Source organism: Epinephelus lanceolatus, chromosome 18 (assembly GCF_041903045.1).
Source record: "Epinephelus lanceolatus isolate andai-2023 chromosome 18, ASM4190304v1, whole genome shotgun sequence".
Classification (NCBI taxonomy): Eukaryota; Metazoa; Chordata; class Actinopteri; order Perciformes; family Serranidae; genus Epinephelus; species Epinephelus lanceolatus.
In genome coordinates, this window is record NC_135751.1 from 28059959 (window position 1) to 28082479 (window position 22521).

General features: G+C 41.6%; 3 protein-coding genes across 3 annotated transcripts; 2 read left to right on the forward strand and 1 right to left on the reverse strand.

The window, feature by feature from the left end:
* The first annotated feature begins 485 nt into the window (after positions 1-485).
* fbxw9 (F-box and WD repeat domain containing 9) lies at positions 486-5908 on the forward strand. Its single transcript, XM_033644092.2, has 7 exons — positions 486-1216; positions 1297-1444; positions 2170-3196; positions 3395-3543; positions 3648-3851; positions 3932-3997; positions 4780-5908. The coding sequence occupies exons 1-7, from the start codon at positions 1095-1097 to the stop codon at positions 4873-4875; spliced, it is 1812 nt and encodes a 603-aa protein (XP_033499983.2). The 5' UTR covers positions 486-1094; the 3' UTR covers positions 4876-5908.
* A 367-nt stretch (positions 5909-6275) lies between these two features.
* On the reverse strand, positions 6276-8257 carry LOC117267994 (guanine nucleotide-binding protein G(I)/G(S)/G(O) subunit gamma-7-like). Its single transcript, XM_033644095.2, has 2 exons — positions 8036-8257; positions 6276-7845 (listed from the first exon to the last, which is right to left on the reverse strand). The coding sequence occupies exons 1-2, from the start codon at positions 8129-8131 to the stop codon at positions 7720-7722; spliced, it is 222 nt and encodes a 73-aa protein (XP_033499986.1). The 5' UTR covers positions 8132-8257; the 3' UTR covers positions 6276-7719.
* A 3384-nt stretch (positions 8258-11641) lies between these two features.
* On the forward strand, positions 11642-20444 carry dhps (deoxyhypusine synthase). Its single transcript, XM_033644093.2, has 10 exons — positions 11642-11801; positions 12529-12728; positions 14408-14572; positions 14687-14808; positions 15001-15097; positions 15250-15336; positions 17731-17836; positions 17925-18028; positions 18239-18364; positions 19752-20444. The coding sequence occupies exons 2-10, from the start codon at positions 12534-12536 to the stop codon at positions 19845-19847; spliced, it is 1098 nt and encodes a 365-aa protein (XP_033499984.1). The 5' UTR covers positions 11642-11801; positions 12529-12533; the 3' UTR covers positions 19848-20444.
* The last annotated feature ends 2077 nt before the right edge of the window (positions 20445-22521 follow it).

Here is a 22521-nt window from a genome sequence, read left to right on the forward strand (position 1 = left end):
ATATTCATTGTAGTAAGTGGAGAAATAGCAAACTGTCCTTTGACTGGTTTACAAATGATTTCATATTATTTTTCCTATCTCTTAAGAAATTGTACTCCAACAAAATAGCCAGAAAGATCTGTGGAGATATATCTCATTTCTTGCTTATTTGATTTATGCCTAAGGCTTTGCTCTTCCCTAGGGTCTGTGTTACTTTAATTGTATGCCTGGTGACCTATAAAGTGATGTGCTACTGCTTTTTTTTTTTTTTTTTTTTTTAACTTGCACCTTATAAAAAAAAACAGTCTTGTTTTTGTTTTATTTGTATTTTTTCTTTGTGACTCTTTGCAATTTCGCAACATTTCATTGTACAAAAATGTACAGCCCTTACGAGAAGATGTATGTTTCTCTATGTTTTTGTTCTATTGTGTGTTCAATTTTTTAAAAAAAAAAAAAAACAAAAGGAAAAAACAAACTAACTAACGTTGTCTTCCGGCGCAGTTTGCTGACGTCACGACTCGACACCGGAAAATGGGTGTTTTTGTAGTTCGGCCAGGAGTTCGCCAAGGCAACGGTCAATATTCCTGCACTACATGAGATTTCCGTCTTAATTTAGTTTATATCTTGACAGTGACTGACCGTTTAGTCACACTGACTCACTCGACGACTTTTAACCACCGGCTATCACTGTCAACGACTGGACTTGTTACCAACGACCAGTAACGTTAGTACTTTAAGCTAACGTTAACCTGCTGTCCGTTAGTAAACATTACGTTAATTGTTTGCTCTGTAACGACAGTTTTTGTATTTATTCGACAGACACCTGTTGCTGACACAGTCATCCAGCGAAACCGAAAAGAAAGGGATTTTACTCTCGGGCAACGTTAGCTAAAGCTTCTTAAAAACATTGTATGTCGGAATTGTAACATTACCAATGTAGCCGACGCTAAGCTAAGTCCTTAAGAGCTAACATTTTGTCAAGTTTCGTTGTCACAGTATTCAAGGTTTTATGTAATAAAACACATACATGCGACAATAGAAAATGGAGGTAGTGTAAAGTAATGTTGGCTGATTGTATATGAGTGGTGGTCTTGTGCTGAAAGGGGGAAAAGGTGATGTCTGAGGTCAGGGTTGACTTGTATGAACAGGAGGCAGGGACAAACGGTGACCAGGGTGGACCCTCTCCTGACCCTGTGAAATCCCCCACTGTGGAAGCTTCTGGGCCTCACCTGCAGGGGTGAGACTTTCTTTCACACCCAATTAACTTGCTGTATATGAGAGTTTAAGAGATCACATTTATGTTCATATTCCCTCCAGTCTTCTGCCTGTGGGTCCCCCATCCTCATCAGACGTCAGCCCCTCACCCTCCACTGAGACAAGTGGTTTGTTGTCATTACCATGGGAGATGGTGACCCACATTGCCTCACACCTTCCTGCTCAGTGTGTCATCACTGTGCTGCCAAAGGTTAGTTTTAAATTGCTTTTGGCTCATCGCTTCCATAAAGTTTCTCTGAAGTTGTCTTGTTGGCTAATTTTCATGCTAATTTGTTTGTTCGAACACAGTATCACTAAATAACTGTGATATATCTGTCTGTTTCACTCTGTACCCTCAAAATATATAAGGAAAACTAACAGTCTTATGGCTTTTCAGTAAAGTTTATCTCTGAAATGTATTTTTGGATGGTGGCTCGTCTGTGACGTGCCAAACAGCGTAGGAGAAACACTAATTTGTAAATTGAAAGTGCTTTATTCAGTGTTTTGACTGGTTTTAACCTTCTGGTTTGTTTGCTTTGGAGAGGATTAGACCTCTATGGATAGTTTGGCTCTCGGTAAAAACCCTCTGAACAACAAACACTGAAGGAGTTCTGACTGTCAGAAGTTTCAGCTGGTTGTAATCTGCAATCCTCACATTTATGAAGCCATTTTTTAAAAGTATTTTGAATCGTGCATTGTTTATATTCATGCTCACAAGCGCAGTCATCCTCCTCCCTGCCTTTGTTGGCACATTGCTGTGTTTGTTGGTGTGTTACTGCCGCACATTGATGAGTGGAATAGAGTGAAGCCATTGACAGGAATGTGCAGGTGTATCCTGTTCATATCGCTATTCTAGTTCAGAAACTCCACAGTGAGCCTTATGACTTTATCAATCTGTAAGATATTGGACATTTTCCCTCTTCCTCCTCTTTTCAGGTCTGTCATGCACTGGGCAATGTGGGTAAGGACAACACCGCTTGGCAACTCAGGGCACGCAGACTAATAGGATCCCGAGCTGGCTTCCCAGTGGGGCCAAGGGAGGACTTTGACTGGCCTTCCGCATGCCTAGAGATGGAGCAGCTGATAACCTGCTGGACAGGACAAGCACACCTTGTGGCCAGACAGACCCAGGAGGATGCGGGTGAAAGGGACCAAGTGAGGCAGCAGCAAAGGGCAGGGCAGGATGGGGAAGCCATAGCACAAGCGCAGGAAGATGGTAGAGAGGATGAGGTGGAAGGGGTGGGAGTGGAAGCGCAGGAGGTTGCGTATGGTGTTGATGAAGGGATGGAGGTGGCAATGGAAGGTGAGGATGAGGAAATGCAGCCCATCATCGCAGGTGGAGATCAACTGGCACGATTGAGAGAGGAGTTTGAAGAGAGGCTGGAGGATGATGCAGCAGCACTAATGGAAGAAGAAAGGGACCGCGCGATGGTGTTTGGTGGTAACGAGGGGCAAGATGGTGCTTTTAATCACCAAGAAGACTTGGTGGACCCCAGGAATCTGGGTAATGGAAGACAGGGAGCAATGGAGCAACGTCAAACCCCCAGAAGTCCTAGCCCACCTCCAGCGCTGGAGTGCATCACCCTACCTTCAGGCCACATTGCCCAGGTCAACTCAGTGCTCCTTGTGGGGGGAGCGGGGGCAGTTTGTGCCACAGGCTCCAGAGACTGGAATGTTAAACTGTGGGATCTACAGGCAGGCCCTAGTGGCACGCTGCTGCATACACTGGGAGGACAAGGTGACTTCAGCACTCATCGGGGCTGGGTGTGGTGCCTGGCATCTCAGGGGCCTCTGTTGGCCTCAGGCGGGTTCGACAGTACGGTGAGGCTGTGGGACCTACAGGCCGGTGGTGCAGAGAGGGGCCTGATCAGGGCTGGAGCTGCTGTCCTCTGCCTGTCCTGTCAGACGGATGTATTGCTGGCTGGTACATTTGACAAGAGGGTCAGCATGTATGACACCAGAGGTGAGGGGGTTTAGCATATCACTTGCTTTTCAGTTTTAGTGTGCATGAAGTGCAAATAAAATCTAAAAATGTGATGATAGAGCGGTGACGTGTGTCATAAATCTTAAATCAACACACTTCTCAATTAATCTTTGCTAGCAGTTAGCTTTGTAAGAGATTATAGAAAGAAATCACTATATGACATAATTCTGTCTACAGCTGCTGAGCCCCTGGTAAAAAGCCTCCGTCTCCATGGTAACGCTGTAATGTGCCTAGCTGCAGATGACAAGTACATCATCTCTGGGAGCAAAGACTGCACTGTGGCCGTCTATGACCGTAGGGCAGGCAAGGGCTTGAAGAAACTCCGGGTAGACGCAAACACACAAACACACATTGCATTGCATTTGTGTGCATATCTGCGCAGATGCGCCTGTACATAAAGACTAACTCCAATCAACCACTCCATTTCTAGCTGAGCTCTTACCTGCTGTCCATGAGCTACAGTGGCTGTGAGGTATGGGCAGGAGACAACAGCGGCATGCTCCACTCCTTTTCCATGCAGGCGGGGACCCTAAAACCCCTGTCCCAGTTTGATGTGGGACACACAGCTCTGGTCACTGGCATCCACAGGTCCCCTGGGAGCCTCTACACCTGCTCATCTGATCGCACTGTCAAGGTCGGATGAGGCAGATTCATTGTTAGCTGTTAAACCAACTCCTGAACAGTCTTTATTGTAAATTCTGGTCTGTATTGCAGGTCCATATCCCTTGTGCTCCTCCAAGGACGTTATGCACACTGAATCACCAAGCTGCAGTCAATGGGGTGAGTGCTTTGTGTCACAACATATAGATGATTAAAATGTGCAGTTGTTTACCTTTTGAAGATGGTATTGTTACTGTAATCATACAAAGATCATTTTTATTTAACAAGGCTTTATGTTTGTGGCCTGTGTGAGAAGATAGCCTGAGTGGATGTCACAAAGGTTTGTTAAGGGGGGAGCCGATGATCCTCTCAGCCATCTTGACAAGTAGCCGCGGGTCTTTCTTTTCAGCTGCGGTGCAGCCGGAGAACCACACAACACAGCAGTTCGTTATTATACTCTCAGTTGTGCCGTACTAAAAGCGGATCAGGAGTTCCTGAGGAAACCTGTTACATGTCAGAGTCCTCAGAGAGAATATCCTTTTGCTGGGCTCTTTTGATGATGTGGGAGGTGTTCAGACTTCAGGTCAGGTCCTCTGCAATGCGCACCTTCAGGAACTTTGCCTCTGCCCTGATGTCCCTGCTAAGAATACCAGGCTAGCTTTTTCTTACAGTGAGCTGTTAAAGCGTCATGCACTTCTCCTAGGAGATCTTACCCGCTCACAAAAGTCACATAGTGCAAGAACAGGTGCTCAGGGCACAGCGTGGAAATCAAACGGGCACCATTTTCCCTATTACAAATCGTTCTACCAATAGAATGATTTTGAAGCTGTTATTCCAAGGTAAAAACTTGCATAATGTTGCTTTAATACAGTTGTTAGTGTGGTTTTGCTATGTTTTTAAAGACTATTCCAGGCTCATCCTTATTTCTGAAATGTTCTTCCTCTTCTTTCTTCAACCATCAGCTCAGTGTGGAGGCTGGGGTCCTCGCCGTAGCCTCGGGGGATGTGTCTGTGGAGGTCTGGAGGCCCAGAAAACGAACACTTGAAAGCAGGTGGTGAGGCCACCTGATGCCTATCGACACCACGCTGCTCTTTTAGCATTTTGAAATTTACAACAACTACATAACTCAAACAAAGAAACAGCTCTCTTGCTCTGCAGGCTGGCTTTATCAAGACAGATGTTAGCAGTAACTGATCAAATGGACACAGGCAGGTAGGACTGGAAGTATAGACAGTGGAGCTGTGTGTGGTACATACTGTATGGCCAAACTGATTATTTTATTTTGCAGCTCTGCCAAACTGACATGTTGGAAATAGTCACTACCAGTTGTTTAATTTAGTTGTAATGCTGATTAATTTTTAATCCATTCTTCTTTGTTCTTGTGTTTATGTATTGTTACGTGGTAGAGGTGAGGTTGGGAAGGTTCAAGTCACTTGCGTATTGAGATTAACCTTTTTTTTTATTCCTTGTTTGATCCTGTTGGGAGATTTCTTTATATTGTGAACACAAGAAATGTGTTTGTTGTTAATGTTTGTCTCATTCACATATGTACCATTTTGTGCCAGAACTCAAACCTTACAAAGACGTTTGTGGAAGTTTGTCTCTCCTCTTTTAGATACTGTGTGTTTTTATCGTGTTTACATGCTCCAAAATTCATTCAAAGTCCATTACTATAACTGACATCATACCGAAAGCATTAGTTACTTGTCATGTACAGTGTAATACTTATATCCAGGTCCTCTGTGACATGCTGATTGTATTTGTAAAGCTATTTATTTGAACACTCTCCTCAGTGCTTTTCAATATGATCTTTTTGTAGGTATGTCTGCCGTGTGTGTGTTAGGTTTAAAGGACTATTTATTTGCTTGTATGAATCTAACTATTAATAATTTGCACAATACTTGACTGATGCATTCATTAAAACACATTTAAAGACCATTTCCACAGAAGATGCCATCAAATGGCCTGAAAATGTAGAGTGTGACTTGTTGGCTGAACGTGTTCGCTGTTCTGTTTGGAGTTACCACTGAACAGCTTTGTGGTGAATGTTTGGACAAAGCAGTTATTAAAATTTCAAATTGTTCACTTGAATCCTGAGTCATGTGACCTCATGTGATTCCTGACTATTAAAAGGTTGCGATCAAACACTTTAAGGGACACATATATCTTTATTACTCTACTTTGTAAAGAAGCAGAAAGAAAGCCTTTCAGAAACTCTGCAAAATGCTAAACCATTACCGTAACTTTTCACATTTGTTCTTCACTTGTGGCTAGTGCTGCCTTTAAAGGTCCAGTGTGTAGGATTTGGTGGCATCTAGCACCGAGATTGCAAACAGTGGCGCCCTCTAGAGGCGGCCCCTGCTGATGAAAATAATTGGTGGCCCATGTTAGGGTTTTCAAGAGGCTGTGGTGCGCTCTTTTTTTCTTTTGTTTTAAGCTAATGCAAAGGCATCGATTGGTACCAGCCATCTTGGCATAGCTTGTCAGGAAGGGGACTAAGTAACACAAGGTAACAACTAAAGGCCTTTGCACACTGAGTCTGTTTTTTACAGATGCGTTTCTTTATCTGTCAATATGTCAGTCCTTGCACGCTGATTCTGATGTGTTTTATTTTTCTATTTGGTGCTAAAATTCGCAATACATGACAAAATAAAAAAAGACATTTCCCTCTCTGCCTCTCTCCTCTGGAGTTACCTGTCTGACCGACATCACTTCCTCCATGTCTTTCATTTGGCACTGCGGCTGCACGAAGGGGTGGAGCTGTCCTCCCTCTCTCTCTCCACATTCTGTGTGCGGTCTACATCCTCCTCTTCATCATCACCTACCTGAATATTACTATCTGACCTGTTGAAAGAAGCTATCTGAGTTTAGCAATGATTCTGTGCGCCCTGTTCCTCTGTCTTGTTGAGGCTGTGTCCTGCCGCCACATTTTCTTCACTGATTCTTGGTCCAACGTTTCTAAATGCACTGACAGATGCGAAAAACACAAAATAGAACCTGTTTTGAAACTTTTAATGACGGATGAAAGTATTGGACTCAGTGTGCAAATGTAAAGTCTTATTTATCTTTAGATGTGTGACAATTCTGGACGAAAAAACAGACTCGGTGTGCAAAGGCCTCAACATGGTCATTTTCAAAGAAGGTTCCTTGGGTCCCACCTCAAGATATCCGAATGCTTTGAATACTCGTCAACTTGAGACATGTTCCTAGTAGATGTTTTTGTTCCTTTGAATCAATGTACTCCTTAAAATTAAAGCTGTATATTTATCTTTTTAAGGAAAACCTACTTGAAGAACAGTGAATCGCCAAACACTTATATAGATACATAACACATTAAAACAGGATTGTTCTGGAACTCAAAATATTAACTGTACCAGTATTCGTCTATGCACATCAGATAATTAGCAATGTTAACTGTAAAATAAGAAACCAATAACAGCATGCAATTCCTTGACATAGCTGTAACTAGCAGATATACTTAAACAGCGGACGTGAATACCTTAAATTCAGTTATGCCTTTTGGTTTTGGTGAGCCACCCCAAAATCTTCAGTGGCCTCATTTGGCCACCTCTGTGAAAAATATCTGGGGGCACCACCTGTTGCAGAACTGAAACTTCTCCTGTGTGCCAAGCATGTAGGTGAGCTACAGTAGCCAACGTGAAAACACTTTGTATGGAGATATGAACGGCTCGTTCTAAGGTAACAATAACACAATGATTCTTATTTTTAGGTGATGATAAACTAATGAAAACAGTCATGAGTATTTTATACCATTTATACCAATAAATGCAGCTAAATCCTTCACACAGGGCCTATTATCTTATACACATTTATCAGTAGAAAATCTGAAGACATGAGTTGTCCTTATGGGAGTCCGTTATGTGGTGATAATCTCCAAACTGTCAAAGCAGCACACAGGTCTTCTTGTCTTTGAAAGGATTGGCTGAGGCAGTGATGCCAGTGAGCAGAGGGTCACTGCGCCTGTGCTCCTGACAGTACCGGACCAAGTCAGCTGCTGTCAGGGAGATCTGCTGGGACAGAGGTGGACAGGGTACTGAAATATTAATGTAAAAAATTATTTGGCATTGGATGTTTATGATAGAAACGTGGAGCATATATTCTGAGCTGTAGAAATCTTCAAACCACCGATCTCATGTGGTGCAGTTCAGGTCTATGATGAAGCTATCATGCATACAGATGATCAGATTGTTAACCTACCTTGATTCTCTCCATGCCCGCCTCCACCCGCAGCTGATCCACCAGTTTTTGTGCCTGAATAACGCTGTTGCTGCTGCTGCACATCTTTCCTGACATTACCTTCAGTATAAAAACCCTGCTATCAGGACTCGGTGTCCTTTGTCACGACCAAAAGGAGCAGCAGGAAAATGATTTCGAGCCGTATGAATCCAAAGAGCCGGCACAGGTTGTGCAGGAGTCTGGTCAGAGGAGCTCCTGACTGCCCTTTCTCACCTGTGCCCCCTTTTTATTCACTGTTGGGGCCAGTTCAAAGGCCCTGTGATATGAAAGGTCATACAGCACAGGGTTGTAAAGGTCACACACATCACACATCACTTCACAGACACTACTGATGTGAAAAGATTATTGGCTGGGGCATTATGCTACGCTGCAAGTGTGCTTTCTGACTTGAAGCTACTATGTGTGTGTTTGCTTTTTACTAAAGAGGCAGGCGACTCATTCAAAAGAGGAAGAGTGTGTTTATGGAACAATAGAAAGGTGGGGCATTTGAAGTCTTTGGGGAGAGAGTGGGGACACATCTCATCAATATACTGACAATAAATAGAGAGAAAAAGAAAATGCAATGCTACGATAGGCCCCCATGCACTGCTGTCTGGAATAATCACTAGCAAATGTAATCATGACCTTAAATAAACTTAACAAATTCAAAAGTCACACAAAACAGAATAAAGGTCACAAAAGCAGCAGTTAGTTGCAGGGGGCTCTATACGGAGGCACACATCTGCTTTACCTGGCTGTAAAGTCGTCAGTGACGTCATTATGCATAACGCAGTTATGTGTCAGTGAGTTCAAGTTTCAAAGAACTTCGCTCAGCAGAGGCAACTGACAGTGCTGTAGCGACGCCCACATTTCCCATCATGCCTAGCGCTAGGCTGGGTCGTGTGTAGTCTGAAGTAAAGTTTGCTGTTTTTTGCTCCAAAACGCAAATGTCATATTTTGTTAGATTTTATAATGTGTCTGTTTTAAAGCGGTGGTTTATGCTGGTTGTTATCATTTTATGTTAGTTTATGAGTGACACCATTAGTGAGTTCGCTATTACACTTCGTCATAGTAGCTTTCGTCGTAAAGCAATTTATAGATTAAAACCAATGTGTGGGCGCTTCAGCAGACCTGCGGCAAACTCACATTGGTCTCATCTGTATGTGTGAAAATTGAAATAGACTGAACAGAAACAAGTGGATGAATCAGAGAGAGTACCTTTAGAATTTGATTGTCGGGGAGGACAATAATGAAGGCAAAGTGCAGCATAGCATTAGCGCCACCCAGTGTGTTAACGGCCGAGGGAAAGTTCAATTAAAATTCTCAGCGTCCACATTATTAGGTACACCTTGCTAGTACCGTGTTGGACCCATTTTACCTTCAGATCTGCCTTAATTCTTGGTGTCATAGATTCAACAAGGTGCTGGAAACATTCCTCAGAGATTTTGGTCCATATTGACATGATAGCATCACACAGTCGCTGCAGATTTGTCGGCTGCACATCCATGATGTGAATCTCCCGTTCCACCACATCCCAAAGGTGCTCTATTGGTTTGAGATCTGGTGACTGTGGAGGCCATTGGAGTACAGGGAACTCATTGTCATGTTGAGATGATTTGAGCTTTGTGACATGGTGTGTTATCCTGCTGGAAGTAGCCATCAGAAGATGGGTACACTGTGGTCATAAAGGGATGGACACAGTCAGCAACAATACTCAGGTAGGCTGTGGTGTTTAAACCATGCTCAGTTGGTACTAAGGGGCCCAAAGTGTGCCAAGAAAAAATCCCCCACACCATTACACCACCACCAGCAGCCTGAACCGTTGATACAAGGCAAGAAAACCAGACTCATCAGACCAGGCAATGTTTTCCCAAACTTCTGTTGTCCAGTTTTGGTGAGCCTGTGTGAACTGTAGCCTCAGTTTCCTTCAGCTTTCAATTCTAGTATGGTACTGGATAGTTTCATAAAACTGGTGCCTTGTATTTTAAGTGTTATGTTCTGTGAGGAAAGTCTCAGTCTGCAATGTAACCAGTATAACATGTCAGATAAACTCTGTCAGGTAAAATGTAGTAGTACAATGTTTTCCTCTGAAGTACAAGTAGAAGTACACAGTAAGTGAGTAGTGGTGTTGCATTGCATTTTTTCAAAGTGCTTTGGGGGCTTTCTGTAAGTTATTTTGGGGTACAATTAGTAACAATAGCAACATAATTTAATATTTTTCAAATCTGAACATCATAATAAATCTGTTGCTGTCTGGGGTCCAGGTGTATTGCTTAGGAAAGTGTGGTGTCGAGTGTGAAGTTGTTTGTGTGAGCGGTTCTCAAGAAAGCTGCAAACAGCAATACCACAGGCCAAGCATGTGACCTGTTCTGAACAGGCGCGTTTTAAGAAGGAAGTTTCTTTCAAATGTATTAAAAAGGGGAGAACTAGAATGTAATATGATGGTTATATGTGACAGTGATTCAGCAGTATTATACAGTACTATACGAACAGTATAGTGTGTGCACTTTTCCTGCACAGCCCAGGACCCAGGAAAGTGTGCCTGTCTTTGAAGCCAATATTCATAGTGGCCAAACAGCGGTACTGCAATTACCAGGGTCTGTCATGTGATGCCAACGCCCAAAGGAAAGTTTTGCTGACAGTCACAATGCTCACAGCAGTCTAGTCTTTGTCTCGTCAAAAATAAAGAGATAAAATACTGAGAGTTGAAATCAAATTGCTGAAATTGTGCAGGCTCCTTTATGAGCCAGTCAACACTTCTTTTGGATCTTACTGTTATCTCAAGAGATGAAATAAAGATTACTGCAGTGAGAGAAGGAAAAGAGCATTTTAAGATCTTAAATTATCTCATATTGATGTTATACTGAGGTCAGTTATGTCTGGGAGAAATAGGTTGGACAAAGAACAGATTTTATTTTGACTTTTCCTTTCATCTTTGTGGCCCCAAAATACATTTCCCTTTCGACTTAAACTGGGATAGAGATGTCTATAAGTTAGTGAATACATTCTGTTGAGTGTCACAACCTCTGCATAGTGACTCGTTCCACTATGAAGATTTAATCCATTCACTTTGATAACATTTCCAAAGTCTAAAAGAGCTGCAAGATTAAATTATGCTATCCCCTTGAAGATAGCGGAGCACAAAACCCGAAGTCAGTTTCAATACATCCATGGTGCGCCCCTCAATCGTATGATCTAAGATTGAAACTGTTAAGGTAGAGGGTTAGCCCCCCCACATGTTGATTATGGCCCTGCTTCACAATATCATTTTATTTTAGATACATACAGTAAATACAATTTACTCCATACAACTAATACTTAATACGCTTGTGCAAATTTCAAAAGCAGCACACTGACTTTTAATGGTGTCAATCAAGTGTGGTGTTGAGAAGAGTTAGAGTAGCCCCTACTCATCCATCTCTGGTCAACAAACGCTTATGTAAATGTTTGATTATTGCAAATAACTGAATCTAGTGAATATAGTAATTAAAACAAATTGTTTACTATTATATTCAGAAGATAATGTATGTATTAAAGACTGTATTTCGACTGTTTTACTTGAGCGCGAATATAGTTTTGCCCCTTTTGTCCCTTCGCGCTTTCCGTAGAGGGAGCTCTCTTGCCGCAGGGTAGACACATGCGTTGTTTACAGTAATGCACAAATTCAATAACCGTCTTTCTGGTGTCTTTCGGTGACAGACAGTTACTTCTTCACCATCGTCATCAACTGACGCCTCGTCAAGAGCGGGTATGTTTGTATTTCTGTCTTCTAATGTTTAATAAGGATTAAAGTCAGTCGAGAACCAGCTAACAGCTAGCTTGTATACTAGCTAACATCATACCACCTCACTGCCTGAAATAAAGGGTCTGAACGCTTAAATGAGGACTTAAGTGTTTGATACAGTTGCAAACAAGTCTTAAAATGTGTTTCCACTTTGTCGTTATAGGTTATTGTGTGTAACTGAAGGTAAAAAAAGTCGATTTAACCTATTTTAAATGAAGTCTGTAACACTAAGCACTTAAAGTGAAGGGGTGTGAATACTCTTCTTTCAGCAGCTATATTAACTATACAAACACTAAAGCAAACAATTATTTGCATCAGGAATGTTCTTTTCAACCTGTTTATGCAGGCTAAAATAAGTGAGACTGGTTAAACTGGATATTCATGTATTACAGTTGTCTTCCATTATATAACTGAACTTGAAATTTGCAAAAAACAAACAAGACAGCCAGTCCCATCAACACTCGTGACCCCTTCCTCTGATTCCCCTTCATCGATTAGTGTCTTTGGCCGAGGCGTCTGACCCAGAGGCTTTCAGCAGAGCCTGTACTTGAGTATGTTTCATGATTCAGTGAGCTGAGATTTTCTGTACATGTCAGGGCAGAGCTGCAATCTGTCACCACACTCTGAGCAGATAAATGATTGTTACTTTAGGGCTCTACTAACCCACCAACATGCTGTTTGTGTTTTGCAGAAAACATGGCAGGTGAAGTTCCTTCTGTTGCCGCACAGGCCGTCCTGATGCCCAGTTGCGAGATCCCAGAGGACATGCTCAAGATCAGAGGCTATGACTTCAACGAGGGTGTCGATCTCCAGGCGGTGCTGAAGACCTACATTACTACTGGTTTCCAGGCCAGCAGCATGGGCTTGGCCATCCAGGAGATCAACAAGATGGTGAGGGGAATGGCTGTGTAGAGAAGGTTATCTCACAGAACACCCCAACATTTTCACATTTACCTCTGTTAGTCATGCAGATAGTTTTGGTGTCATTCAGCCAGGTTTTGAGATATTTGCCCCCGTGATTTCTTCCTTCAAGTGAGGTAAATGTGATGTCATTGGTGTGACTCACCGCGCTAAAAAAAAAAATACAACAGCAACAGGTTGTCTTTCGAGAAACAAAGTCCTTGCTAGTCTGGAAGAAGCTATCCACCTCACTTTAATCATTTTCTTTTCTTCTGTTCTTATTTTTGGCTTTTATTTTGACAGTCAGTGCAGACAGGAAATGTAGGGAGATATTGGTATGATTTGCAGTTGCAACATATGCAATGACCTGCAGTTATTTGGTCAACCCCTAAATCATTCAGCTACCAGGGCACCAATATTAAAGCTATATATAAATATGTAATACTTTCAGATAAAAAAAAAAAAAAGTATGGAAACTGTCAGCTTGGTCTGTGGATTTTTTTAAAGTAACAGTTAAGCAGTTTTTTAGTGTTGTCATCACAACAAGCAAAATTTCCTTCACCTCCATCGTACTGTGGTGGAGACAGAAATCTCAGAGATAAGAATCTTAAAAGCTGGGTACATATAAAAGAAAGCCATCTGCGTGTTTTATAATGATAAAAGTTCATTAGCCTATCATAGGGCTGGGCAATTTAACTAATATGTAGGACATATATATCGATATATTTTCAAGCAAGATATAGATTTAGACAATGCCATTTATATCGATATAGGGTCAAGTTGGTGGTATAACACATACCAGTGTGCATCTCTCCTCTCTCACACTCTCCACACAGCTCCGCCTCACTCCCAAGTTCTCCATCAACACTCAGAGAGACACAGAGCTGCTCCTCTGTTCAATCTGTCTGTCAATTAGTCTACAGTGCGACATCAGTATATATGTTGTACATGCAACGCTAAATCAGTCTGTGAGATGAATGAAATGACCGCAGTAGCACACGTACAATGCTGTGAGCCTTTTCCACGCTCACTTTTGGCCACACCAAGTCAGCCCATGCTGCGCCGATTTGCGTTTCCATTGTCAGTTTAGACACACCGTGCCATGCCGAGCTGCGCCAGAGATAGACCTTTTCCAGAGTAGGTGCAAAAGCCGGGCCACCCGCCCTCAAGAGGGTTGCAGTGACATCTTGCCAACCGCAGTGCACCCTTGATTGATAGAAGTTGTGTGAAGTTGCTGCTCAAAAACTCAATATTTCCTTATTTGCTGCTTCACAATAAAAAATTTTTACAAAGCAAAATAACGGGGACTTTTATTGTGAAGAATCTAAAGGAAATTAAATGTGTTTATCGCTGAATTAGCAGAACTTCCATAGCGGCTTTTCTTCGATAAAGACAAATGTAATGATACAGCAGGGAGAAAAGTGAAAGCAGAAACAGCCACAGTGAGATGTTGATGAAGAGCTGCAGACAACAGGCTCTTACTGCACCTCTGCCAACAGCTCACCTCCAGCAGGTGAACTTCTTTTACCTGCCCTGCTGTGGAAAAACACATGCAGCAAAAATAACAGGGGACTTTAGTCGTGGATATTGCCCAGCCCTAGCCTGTGATCAGCCTGTCTGAGATCATTTATAATGTTGACCATTGTTGTCTGATGCCTCGACTCCCGCAGATAGAGAAGCGTCTTGAGCCAGTGGAGGAGGATGAAGGAAAACTGAAGCAAGTGCCCGACGAACACCGCAGCAGGTCAGGCTGCACCATCTTCCTGGGTTACACCTCCAACCTCATCAGCTCTGGAGTCAGAGAGACCATCCGCTACCTGGCACAGCACAAAATGGTACAAACTGATAAACCTGTCATGTTTATCCAGGTCATAGTTACATCACAGGTAACATCAAAACACTCCAACAACTGACAGTTCATCAGAATCTGTCTTGTCACTCTGTGTTAGGTGGATGTGATTGTTACCACAGCTGGAGGCATAGAGGAGGATTTCATAAAGTGTCTGGCTCACACATACTTGGGAGAGTTCAGCCTGCCTGGCAAGGATCTCCGCCTGAAGGGCATCAACAGGTTGGCAGCTACTAACACAATACACCTCTCACGTTGGCTTATTATCAAACTGGTTTAAAAATGTTTCACCGGCCCAACCCTACAGGCAGGTGCTCATCTTTAGCAGTCCCAGTTTATATATCAGACTCCCAAACTTGTATGTCTGGTCCCGTCCTTCATCTTTCCCTCCTCCTCTGTCCCTGCTGGGTGTAGGATTGGGAATCTGTTGGTGCCCAATGACAACTACTGTAAGTTTGAAGACTGGCTGATGCCTATTCTGGACCAGATGCTGTTGGAGCAGAAGACAGAAGTGGGTCTCTCTTATTATCATATTGTTTGTCTATTGAATGCAGCACAGTTGTATGAAATAACAGAATTTGTTTGTCTGATGTCCTGAGTGTTCCAAACTCAGCTTTTATGATATTGTCTACTTCATGTAATCTTTGACCTTTCTTATTTCAGGGCACCAAGTGGACTCCCTCCAAGATGATCCATCGGCTCGGCAAGGAGATCAATAACACTGACTCTGTGTACTACTGGGCATACAAGGTGGGTCCTGGTTTATTATTATCATTGCAGGGTATGAGCTGTTGAAAAATGACTTGTATGACTCAAGGTCGGTCTCACAGCCTTAGCGGGTTAGGGAACATGTTTTGCTTCTAACCTGACCTTAACTGTCAGACGTTGCTAGGCCTTTCAACACAAAGCCTGGAGGGGATCATGTGTTTGGTTGTGTGTGTGTGTGTTTGTTTAAATGCAAATGTGTGTGTATCTGTCTGTCCACAGCTTATCTTGCCTTCTACTGGACCAATCAGCCTAATATTTTCTGTGCACATTAGGGGTGTGCCATGTCATCTCGTTCACAATAATACCAGTATAATTTTTAAGATCTTATGAAAAATCCAATGTGATACTCGCGATATTTTGACTTGTAGACATATTGACGTCATACTGTTACCCATGGCAACGACAAGCATGGCTGAAAGCGAGATTATTACAGACTCCGCGGTGGTTCCAAAAAGAGGAGCAGCTTCAGTAGTGTGGAATAAACTGTGGTGTCCTGAATGTGTTATGAACAGCCCCGGGCGAGGGAACTCATTCAGCGGCTCCTCTGGCAGCAGTACAGCATCTCTCCCTCCCTCCGCTTTCTCATCATGTGCACACGGGAGTCGGTGTCGTCAAGTGATTTTGTCGTCAACCTTTGGTAGTGTAAACCCATGTGCTGCTTGCGACTCAACAAACAACTGCATAAATGTGAATGTGCGATAGTTCTGGTATCATAACAGGCTGTCACAAGTTATACTGTGATGATTAGAGGAGAAATGGCAGAGCATAAAGTAGGGATGGGCAACACAAGCAAAAACACTACTCGAAAATCGTGGCAACTATTCGACAATTTTTCGAAAAATCGCTCCCCCGGCCACGCACACAGAGGTCCATTCATCTTTAAAGGCCCGAACATACTCGGGTGGAACAGACTCCGCGGAGGTCCACGCGGACTCAAAGCGGACGTCCGCAAGCCCTGTGCGCGCGCACCGGTGACTGCTCGGCATGTATTTTTCACATCGCGGGGATTTTTCACGGACATTTTTACAGGAAACTACAACGCGGAAGTGCGCTCGACTATGAAAGCCTGAATGACTGTGGACATTCCTCAAGGAGTAGTAGTCTCCGCATGTTTCTCCTGTTTGTAGAAGAGCATCAAACTAGCTGGTAGCCCATCTCACACCGCTGTAGCAATCCTAGACTGACCTCGTGCGGTTAGGAGCTGAATTGCATGTCAAATATAGGGGGAGAAATAAGACGGCGAATAGTAATAGTCGCATTAAAAAATCAATTTTTCAAAAATAAAACGACTATTTGAAATTCGAAAATCGTGACCCATCCCTAGCATAAAGGTCCATGTGGAAAAAAAACCCTGAGAAGACAAGAAATCACCTGTTGATTTATATATATAGATCCCAGGATATATTTTTGTATTTGGAGCTGTTTAAATGTGTAATTTGTGGTAGATTTTATTTTGTTGAACTATTAATATTGTATACAGAATCTGAATCTCACTCTGAGTTACTGTTGTTGTTTACAAACTAAAGAAATTAGAGATAATTTTTGTTTAGTTTTTACTGAAAATTTGAAATTTGCAATATTGTCAAGAATATCTTCATCGCAAAAATACCCCGAAATATTGTAATATTATTTTCGGGCCATATCGCCCACCCCTTTTGCACATTTATGGCGGTACGCCCCAAGGATCTGTCTTGGTTTCAGTGATTCACAATTGTTGAAAAACCTGTTTTATTGTCTGTTTTACACCGTCATTGATTGTTGAGTCCTTACTCGTATTACCTGACTTGTAAAGGCCGCAAGTCCTCAACAGATCTCTCTCAGGTCTCTCGCAGACCACCTTTTTGCCTTTGTCTTGGCTCAAAACATCCGAAGAAAAGTTTGGTCTTATTTTATACCTCATCGTTAGATTAATTCCATACCCAATTTGTTAGGAATCGTCAAGTTAGGCAGGACACGAGATGAAAAAATAAAACGTTTTGGTTTTCTCCTGTCTGGAATGTAAGGAAGCCAGGAGGGATTATTGCACCAAGTTCATCTGTGTCGCATGCATTGTCTAAAGTGGCTGCGATGAGCTCCAGCGGCATTTTGCAGCCAGAACACAGCTGCCTAGTATTGATATTGTATTACATCATAGAGGAACAGAAACAACAAAAAAACTAAAAAAAAAAAAAAGTCAAAACACAGAATTAAATTGCTTGAAAATCCACCGATCAGTGGACTAGGAAACCAATATGAAACTGGTGATTGAGCTCTAATTCTGCTTGTTGCTCACTCCATCCTGCTCTTCAACCTTACTAACTCTGTTTAGTTTGTACGTACAGTCTATATTTATCTATAAATCTGTCATTAAATGTGCTCCATTACATTCTGTTTCAGAATAACATTCCAGTGTTCAGTCCTGCCCTGACAGACGGCTCTCTGGGCGACATGCTCTACTTCCACTCTTTCAAGAACCCCGGCCTGGTTTTGGACATAGTGGAAGGTAAAAGTGACATTACTGCTGCAGAAAAGGATCACAGCAGCTGTCTCAGGTGTTATGTGTCATATCATGGCTGTGAACTTTATTTCAGATATTCGCAGGTTGAACAGCCAGGCGGTGTTTGCCAAGAGGACGGGAATGATCATCCTGGGAGGAGGGCTGGTCAAACATCACATATCCAATGCTAATCTCATGGTAACTAACCTCATGTGATTTTTATTTCTTACTTTCTAGTACATATACATGACTTCACACAAGCTGTTATATGCTAAGACATTAAATTCGCCATCAGTGCTGGAATGTAACTGTGTATTTACTCAAATACTGTGTCGTCTCTGAGTACTCCTTTGTACTTACAGCGATATGCAAGATCAGTTTCTCCTCTGACACACTGTCTCCTTCCAGAGGAATGGAGCTGACCACGCTGTGTTTGTGAACACGGGTCAGGAGTTCGATGGCTCTGACTCCGGGGCCAGACCCGATGAGGCCGTATCCTGGGGCAAGATCAGAACTGATGCCAAACCTGTGAAGGTACTGATACTTACACCAGCCTTGACCAGACCAAGACTGTCAACACTATGTTCCAGTTATTACAATCCTCAGATACCCTTTCTTGGAATTTTTTAAGACGTTTTAGTTATTTCATGTCTCTCCCGGATGCCCCGAGGTTACGCACCAAAACTGTTTAAAGATGGGCATTTTTGTCATGCTCTTAAACAGTGGTTGGCTGACATCAAACATGAACACTAACTGTTGATGTTTGTTAGAAAAATCTTATCTAATCGCAGCTAACATGCAGTTACTCTGAGGCAGTGTTAAGCTAGTATGAGAGGTTTAAAAACCACTCCACTTAACAACAGATTTAGTTAAAAAACGAATTTGTTTATGTCAGTAACTGGTCACAGAACACACTTTTATAAATAGCCATGGCGTATATGATGAATGACGTATGACAAATGGCATTAACCTCCATTCATCTGGTATGTCTGACGACGAGTTAGCTTTATATGTATCTGCGTTCATATGCAGATATCTGTTTATAGAGATTAGCCAAAGTGACCAACGCACGGAAGAGGAAGTCTTTCCTCAGATATATGCCCTCGCCCGCATAGGCTCTATGGTCGTCACAACGATAGCTGATGGGTTCCGAGATTGGTTTTCAGGTTGTCAATCTGTCCGTCCCGTGCTCATGAACATGATACTTTAAGAACACCTTGAGGGAATATCCACAAATTTGGCACAAACGTCCACTTGGGCTTAAGAATGAAGTGATTACAGTCTGTTGGTCAGAGGTCACTGTAACACTGTGATGGTTTTGGCCATAACTCAAGAATTCATATTCTAAGTATGACAAAATTTCACATCTAACAGGACAAAATGGGGAAATGATGACATTTTATATCCAAAAGGTCAAAGGTCAACTTCACTGTGACATCATAATGTTCTCCAAGAACACTTACCTGGTGATTATTCAATGCCATAACTCAAGAAGAGATGTTCGGTACATTCATCTGGGCACTGCAACTTGACTAGTTGACAAAGGCATACAACTTACATACAACTTAATTTAGAAAAATAATAAGTGTATTAATTTGACATGGTTATCCATTTAAAAACAATTTATGGGTGGGAAAATGTGCTGGGAAATAAATATGTAGCACATCAGAACTGGTAACCAGGTGAGGCTGAGCTGGGCCCCTAAAGCAACAAACACAAAGGATGTTTCAACCATCTTTGTCCTCAAGGGGGCAGTGTCTGCTTAGTGTTTGACCCAGCGGTGCAGGGTGGCATCAAAACACCAAAACATGAACATTAAAGCAGGAACTGGATCCAGTTTAGTGTAGCAAGTGTGCAACACACACCACAAATGCAACAGCATTACAGAAAAGTGGTACACTGCTCTGTTCTTCGTTCCCAGGTGTATGCAGATGCATCTTTAGTCTTCCCTCTGATTGTGGCCGAGACCTTCGCTCTCCACGCTGACAAGCTGACTGCCGACAAGAAAGCAGATTAAACGGTTGCTCCCTCACATGTTCTGTTAGAAACAACCAACTTTATTCCCTTTAGTTCCTCTTTCCTTTGTTGGACTTACTGCAGATATACCCTTGATCTTAAAAACATTTCTGTTGGATGTACATGGTTAAGGTTTGGCAACTTTAAGAAGATTACAAACAACGCTGCAATTTAAAACTCTTTTAATGGGATTCAGTGGTGAGGGCTTGAGGTCGTCTTGAAGCTTTCCATAACAATATTTACATGTTAAAACAGGTACAGTTTTTTTCTCTCCATTCAGATAGCTGGAATAGTATGGGCAGCATGCTATTGCATGTACCAAAGAGACTGCCTAGAATGCATCAGGGTTTAGCTGCGTGTGTGTGTGTGTGTGTGTGTGTGTGTGTGTGAGAGGGAGAGGGAGAGAATAGCTACACACTCGTGAGGCATTGTTTTTTAGGGGTTTTGATTTATTTCAGTCGAGCTGTGGGTGGCATGACACACTATCACATCACTTGAATATTACCGTGTTGCTTCTCAGTTTTTATATTATCCAAACCTTTCACTGTTTCAGGATGAAAGATGTGCCTGTGTAACTTAATAAATCATAAATGGATAATTTGTTAGTCTTTGTGCAGTAGGTCTGTGTGAGGAGGCCACACGGGGTCCATTATGTGACTCTTAATTTCACATGACTGTTTGTGGTCTTTGTTGTATGAAAGGACATAAGAAATTGCATTACAGAGCGCACAACACATAACTGCTGATCTGTCATAGAAAGATATATTTAGAGGGTTAAAGAAGGACTGAAGCTCCTCAGTTTAGGGCTGTGACTCATGATTTTTTCATTATTGATTAATCAGCCTGTTATTTTCTCGATGAATTGATTGTTTTGTCAGTAAAAGGTCAGAAAATAGGGAAACAGGCCTCCAAGAACACACCTCTAAATCCAACTAACAGTCCAAACATCCAAAGCTATTAACTTATAATAATGTAGGGCAAAGAAAAGCAAAACATTTTCTAATTTAAGAAGCAAGAACCCAGCAAATGTTTTGCTTTTCTTCTTTTAAAAAATGGCAATTCAATTGTTAAAATATTTGCTAATTAATATTGTGACTCATTAATTTATTGTCTAATAGTTGCAGCTCTACCTCAGTTGCATACGCATGCAATATGTACACTGCAGAAAGTGTTGCTGTTATTGTAACTTACAGGATACACTCAGTGACCACTTTATTAGGTACACTTGAGCAGTTTAATGCAATTTCAATGCAACAGCTCTGCCATTAATTCTGCATTTACAAAGTTTGTAATGTTCAGTTTTTGGTGACACTGTGGGAATCAAATTAGGGTAAAGATAAATTAGGGCTAAAAGATACAGAGAAAATGAAATACTACAATATTTTTTGACCAAATACCTAGGGATGGGAATCTCCACAGGATCCACGATTCAATATTTTTAAGAAACGACACCATATTATTATGATTTTAAATATGTTGCAATGTGTTTAGTATTGCAATAAAATATATTGCAATTTATTACCTTTTTCATCTGTAAATTATGTCCCCAAAGTAAAACGTTGTCAACATCTGTTTTATTCAATAAGATAAAGTTTTCAGTCTGGTCATCTCACTTCAGACATTTTTTAATAGCAGCAAAATGAATGCAGTGGTCTGAAATAGCAAATGACTATATTATTCCAGTGGGCTGCCTAAAGTTTAATTTGTAATATTAATAATCTATATAAAGAAAAATAAATACTTGGTTAAAGGGTTTTTTTGGGGGGGAGTTTTTCCTTATCTGCTGTGAGGCAAATTGTGATTTGTGATATTGGGCTTTATAAATAACATTGAATTGAATTGGGACGATACAATACTGCCACACAAAAATATTAAGATACTATGCTGTATTGACTTTTATTTTTTTTTTAATTCCCTCGTCCCTACAAATACCTCCATATCAATATTGCGACAATATAGGGTCAACAATTGGTGCTTGAATGTAATCTTTTGTTAAATAATCATCAGTAATGTGGATATAATGACTAAAGCATGACTTGCATGGGACTAGTGTTACGTGGGGACCTCTTGATTTAGAAATTACCCACCAATATAAGATGATATAAGGCCTCATATTAAAATATTGATATCCTCCTGAGACCCTGTGTCCTCATATGAGGACATCACATTTTGGGTTTTACTGCACCTTATACTTCTACTACTTAGTTTGATATGAGAAACAGATTTGTCCAGTTTTAAAGACAGTAACAAGCTAGGATGCTGTTAATTTGGAAGTACTCGTTTGAGGACACTGGGACTTAATTATTGTTGACATTTTTTTATAATTATCAGGTCCTAAATAATTAAAAATGCATACCAAATAAAAGTTTAGGTCTCAGCAGGATATAATATCACGATTTTGCCCAGCCCTAGTGTTAATTCAACTATATGTTTATCATTGAGGTCACAGTTAAAGGGCAGAATATGAGAAACGCCTCTGAATACAGTCCAGAACAACACCATCACTAACTGCTGAAACATGTATTTTATCTATAAACTTCTGACAGTGTCAACAAATACAGAACATTATAGGCATCATAAAAGTCGACTTCATGCCAGAACACATAAAGCGGTCACTGAGTGTATTTATCTGTTTTATAAGCCTTACATTTTATAACCTGTTATTCTTTATATAT